The sequence below is a fragment of the Sinocyclocheilus anshuiensis genome, unplaced genomic scaffold (assembly GCF_001515605.1).
Source record: "Sinocyclocheilus anshuiensis isolate Anshui unplaced genomic scaffold, SAMN03320099.WGS_v1.1 scaffold282, whole genome shotgun sequence".
Taxonomy (NCBI): Eukaryota; Metazoa; Chordata; class Actinopteri; order Cypriniformes; family Cyprinidae; genus Sinocyclocheilus; species Sinocyclocheilus anshuiensis.
Genome location: NW_015544154.1, coordinates 672,124 through 678,123, shown reverse-complemented (window position 1 = coordinate 678,123; position 6,000 = coordinate 672,124). Strand labels below are relative to the sequence as shown.

At 36.1% G+C, this 6,000-nt stretch overlaps 1 protein-coding gene across 5 annotated transcripts in view; it reads left to right on the top strand.

Moving 5' to 3' along the window:
- Positions 1-6,000, top strand: part of LOC107695348 (microtubule-associated protein 1A-like) — a 28,279-nt gene continuing 22,279 nt past the window's right edge. For all 5 annotated transcript variants that reach the window (XR_001634986.1, XM_016495223.1, XM_016495221.1 and 2 more), the window contains exons 1-2: positions 1-310; positions 899-1,000. Coding sequence is in view for 4 of the 5 variants with exons in the window: in XM_016495223.1 (XP_016350709.1) it covers positions 127-310; positions 899-1,000 (286 nt within the window). In the remaining variant the exon portion in view is untranslated. The remainder of the gene's footprint in view (positions 311-898; positions 1,001-6,000) is intronic.

The window sequence follows — 6,000 nt, the reverse complement described above, 5'->3', positions numbered from 1 at the left end:
CAATAGCAGGACGTCTTTTCCGAGCCACTCTTTCCGCTCCTCCTCTAATCCCGCCCCACGGAGAGGGCTGATGGCTGCAGTTGTCATGGATATGCAAGAACTCCCTCAGCTCCAGATTCGGTTACCATGGAAATGCCGCTAGGAGATGCTGCTGCAGGTCCTCAGGAGAAGCGCAAAATTATTCAGCACCTTGGACAGCAGCGGTGTGTCGGTCCTCCTTTCTGCCAGACTCGATACTATATGCTTATTGTGATTGGAGAAATTTCAACAGATCACCAGCTTGATTCAGTGAAAGAACACATTAAACAGGGTGAGTCGCATTTGGGGGGTTTCTACCTTTGGGTTTAGCATGAAGAGTTCAGTAGTCACACATGGACCAAACAGACGTTATTCAGATAAACAGTGCAGAACTGCTAAAGCTTAACAGTTGTTGATAATTGATAATAATCGATGATAACTGATAATTATAATAATAACTGATAATTGATAATAACAGCTGTTAATAATTGAGCATCATACAAAGAAACCTATGTATGCATATACAGATGATATGTGATCATTATACACTGAAAGAATGGTGTATAAACAATTTTCTTTCAGAAATTGCCAGTAAATTTCACAAGTAATTACAAAGAAACAGCAAGTAACACATTGAACTGAACGTGGCATTTTAAAGTTGAAAGACTGGAATAGTATTTTCTTGTAAAGTATATTCCAATAATCTTTTTTTTTTTATTTACAACTTTGAAAACTATATTTTTTTACAGTGTATGTTTTTTTTTTTTTAGCAGTTATCATATCAATGACTAGTCTCTGTGTAACTTTTGTGTAGGATATTGTTTATCTTTTGACATTTTAGCATTGTGTACTATTGATTTATTAATTGTGCATCTAACAGGGATCCTGTCATGGGACGTTGATTTGACCATTTGTGACTTGAATAAGGAACTGAAGCTCTTCGAAGCAAGACACTCTGCCCAGTTCTCGTCAGAGGTGAAAGGTCAGTTATTAAAGTTTCAGAAAGATGACGCATTAGCTTTTGCAAAAATTATAAAAAAATAAATGTACTATTTTAAACAGTAGCATATGATATGATTTCTGGTAGCCATGCGTGTTTGTTTATTAATTGATTGATTGATTTTTCCTTTTTAAGTGTACAGTGCTAAATACTTCAAAAAGTATAAAGGTGTCTTTACACTGCTGAATTAAAGTTGCTCTGTGCCTGCTCAAAATTCAGTGTAAAGTTACAATACTGCATAAAAGACCATTTCTGCCTGCGCTGACCAACCTTAGCCCCTAGTATCAAAGTATACAGTTGTAAATGCATTTATGCCACCTCTAAGCAGCATTATACAGTCTGTAAAGACACCTAAATGCCACTTCAGAAGCACTTCTGTGCCACCCTTGCAGTGTAAATTTAGTATAAGAATACCTTGTGATGTTGTGAGATTCAGAACATATGTTCTGTTTACTCTGTCAGTATCACAGTATTTGTGATAGCGGGTATCTTCCTGCCATTTGACAGCTAATAGATGATGTGAAGGTGAGAAGGCGAGTGCGAAATGACAGTTTTATGAAATCACAGGGTGAAAGATTTGATTGCATTGATGTAAGGCTTCCTGTGAGGTTGCCCTGGGAAACCCACCTGAGCTCCCACAGCCAATGAAATGGCAGCATTCTGTAAATGCATATTAAATGATGGGAGTGCGTTTATTTAACCCTAATTATTTCCTTCATAAATGTTGTTTTTCAAGTCAGTGTGGCTCTGTTTGCATTGGTAGTAAGCTATTGACATTTGTATGTGGTAAATTGTTCAGTAGAGTACATGCAGTTTGAAGTGTGTGGATGCTTTTTTTTTGCCCATGTTATCCGTTCTTGTGCTTCAAGGATGTTTATAATTCATAATTAAGCAAGATCAGCATGTCATTAGTTAGTTTGTATATCTGTTCTTTGTCAATGAATACTGTTCCATAAGAAACGAAAGCATCAAGCTTTGCCTGTTGCTAAGCAACACAGACTGAAAGCCTATCTGGAACTGATATATGGGTGGAATAGAGTGACACTCCTGGGTTTATCCGACAACTTGACAGCTTGACTATAAATATACTGTATGTTAAACTTGTGAATTTTATTAAGTCCTTTTGTGTGTGTAAAAGAATAAGGATTTTAAATCAGTAGTACTTGAGTTATATAATAAATAAATAAAAATACATTTATTTATTCTGTGTGGTTAAAGGAATAGTTCTCCCAAAAATGAAAACTTGAACATTTGCTTACAATTTACTTAACCTCAGGCCATCTAAGATATAGATGAGTGTTTCTTCATCAGAACAGGTTTGGAGAAATTTAGCATCACATCTTGCTCACCAATGATCCTTTGCAGTGAATGGGTGCCGTCAGAATGAGAGTTCAAACAGCTGATAAAAACATCACAATAATCCACAAGTAATCCACATGACTCCAGTCCATCGATTAATGTATCGTGAAGTGAAAAGCTGTGTGTCTGCATCAATCAAACCATGAAACAATCCATTTTAAAACTTCAAACTGCTGCTTCCGGCTAACATATGAATCCTCTGTCCATACTATTACTTTCTCCAGTGAAAAGTCATCTTATATGAAAGAGAGAAATATGCACAGGTCAAGCACTGTTTACAAGTGAAAACAGTCCAAAATGGTTCTAAACAAATCTGTCAGTGGTTTTTGATGTGAGAGGAAAACAGGGGATGGAATTTTTAATGGATTTCACAAATGATGTAATGGTAAATTTCTCAAAAACAATGTTTCTTCAATGAAGAAACAAACTCATCTGCATCTTGGATGGCCTGATGGTGAGTACATTTTCAGCAAAGTTTCATTTTTGAACTTTTCCTTTAACACACTTAACCTTATTTTATCTATTATAAAGCACATAACAACATTTGCTATGCTCTGTTCTGTAAAGTGTTGGCATTTCTGAGCAGCACAGCTGATAACAACATGCTATGCTGCACACTGCAACCATCGGCAGATATGAAGCTAGAGAGGACAAAGCGTTAAATCTAAATTTATTTCCTCCGCATCGTGGCATACCAGCACCCACACACACACACACACACACATACTTGCATGCACAAGATTGCATACACTGCATGGTCACTCTATCACTCCTCACTTCATCACCTATTTTTCTTGTCTTATCTTTCCATTCTGTGGTGTTGTACGTCAAGGCTTCAATCTAAATTCTCTGTTAGCCTGCCTTATGCCATATGGTTCCTCATATGTGACTGCTGACTCCCTATCTATCGCTGCATGGATTAATCATCAGTTCCATCACTATTATTCTTTACCAGTGGATAATAGTATTGATAATAATATCTTATATAATATATCTTCCAAATGATTTCCTCCACCTTTCTATTCAGTAGAGAAGCAGTCCATGTGAGACCCTATCAGTGTATAGTGGAGTCTATAATGGGCTTATGGGTGTTATAGATCAGAGTGCTTGCTGGTGGGATGCGTTAACCCTTTCAGCACCACACGGAGATGCCACAGAATCTGGGTATTGTGAGCTGTCTTTTATCCACTTGTATGTCAGGACATCAAATATTAAATTTTATTTATTTTTTTAACTTTAAGAATCATAACATCGCAAAATTGATTGTTCAAGGGCTAATGCAGCTGTACTGAAAACCAAACTAAAACCATAAAATACATTTTTGTTACTTGAAATAAATGTTAAATTAATTACTTTATTTTTTAATTATTTTATTTGATTTCATATACCAAAGCAATATTTCTTCTTTTCGCTTCTTTAGTTTAACTTCATGTACTAAAATAACTAAAACTGAAATAAAACATTTAAAAAATATATAATTTAGTAATATAATATAGTATTTATACTATATATACGTATATATTTTACATATATATATATATATATAATAAATTATATGAACAGTGGCCAATTATTAAGTTATTGTTGAGAGAAGCCATTGTTTTTATGATTTCTTCAAGGTCTGTGAGGGCAAATGCTATTCTGCTGTGTGCACTCAAGTGAAAGATGCAATTAGCTCTCTGAATAAGGGCAGGACAGATAAAATGATATAATGCTCCACCATCACTGAGAGACAAAAATGCTTTGAAGCCATAGGGGCTTTTTTCTCACTCTCAAGGGCAGACTTTGTAGAGAGCCAGCAAAGTGCCAATCCACTGATCCCTATAATCCAGCAACCTCAAAAGACAAGGTTCAAACAGTATTTGGGGCCAAGGAAACTTTGTGGGTCCAAATGCAGTTTGAACTTGGGTATTAGGGGTCAATCACTGTTGCTACAAGTTTGACATACAGAGAATAAGAGTTTTAAGATTTTGAGTTAAAGTTATTAATCTAATATTTTTATATTAGTTTATTTTTGTTTATTTAAAGCTGCAGTCCGTAAGTTTTGCCTCTTTGTCGCCATCTCTGTTTGAAAACCTGCAATTGCAGCTGAGTGTGGAATTATCTTCCTTGTGTGGGTTGTGCGCCGGCACGGCTCCAGCGCGGATGAATCTAATGTTTTGAGGGTGTGTGTGGCTGTCAGTCACCGCACTGGTGTGGATATTGTACTTTGCACTCACAGATTCTAGCCTACGTCTTGGAATATATGACTCAAATAAGTATTTTCACCGGATATTGTCATCTGAACAAGTAACAAGTCTGCCACGTTTGTTCTGACCAACTGAGGAAAAAAGCATTACCATAAATCTAGCTACCAATGGTGATTAAATCTAAATTAGCTCATATCACATCAAACCGTGCAAATTATTATTATTGCTATACTTTATTCTCAAATTGTTAATGTTAACAACATAAGCATTGCGTGACTATGATTAGGCTATAGTGTGTATAAGCGAGTAGATTTCAATTTCTGTACAGTCTAATCTCTAATTGCCATACCACTCGAATTTCATATTAAGAAATTTGTTTAACCCAAAAAGCAAATTATGCTCCCTTCGAACTGTAATCCCAGGCTATCTGTAATCAGAAGCACATTTAAAAATGGAATATAATTGACTTTAATTCACATGTGTTTCATAAACACATCATCCTTTCTGGATTACAATCCGCCATCAAAATGATACATTTAATTATTCCAGCTGCTGTGAGAAAAGGCTATAAACGATCCGCCACCTGCAGAATCCTCACATGTGATAACCTAGTAGCCGGGACAACTTCTTTATGTTTACAAACGTGACGTAGTGACGCAGCAGCATGCTCGAATTTCCCGCGAAAACCTAACCGTACCACTCAAATTAGAAAACATTATTATAAGATGACCATTGTGAATCGGGCTAAAGTAAGGCGATTCAAACGCTGGCTGGTTATGCACTTGCTCAAATATTGATAATTTTTAACCAAAAAAAGTTATGGACTGCAGCTTTAAATGAACGAATAGTTTTAGTTTTAGCAGCACTGGGAATCAGAGCATAAACAATGCTGCTCATCTCATCTGTGATCTCTGGCAGGCTAAACAAATCAGGTCATTTTTTCCACATTGTTGACTGTGTTATTTATTTAGCCTCCTGCAGACTAGGAATCTGAACTAAAAATTAAAGAGTATTTAAAGCTGTTTGTTTAAACCTTTCAGATTTGTATACATTGATGGTACACTGAAGGTATAGTTTCTAGTAAATCTGGCTCATTCATCAGTGATTCAGTGAAATTCAGTATCAGAGTTTGACCTAATCTAGAAGTGAACTGGCCTCACTGTGAACTCCTGTCCTCTACTATTACCTCTAATTCTGGCTTGCAGGCAAAAAGCTGCTGCTGCTTTACTCAGCTCAGAGAATCTTGAAAATAAGAATGCCTTTGTTATTTCACAGAGTCTGCCTTTTTTGACAGTAACATCTTTGTCTCTATAAACTGAGGATTTTTCTGCTAGTGTTGTTTAGTATCATGCTTAGTCACAAAACTGACTTCTATCAATAATGAACTCCTGTATTGAGGTTAGGTTACAAGGTGGATATTTCACCCGGTCATCT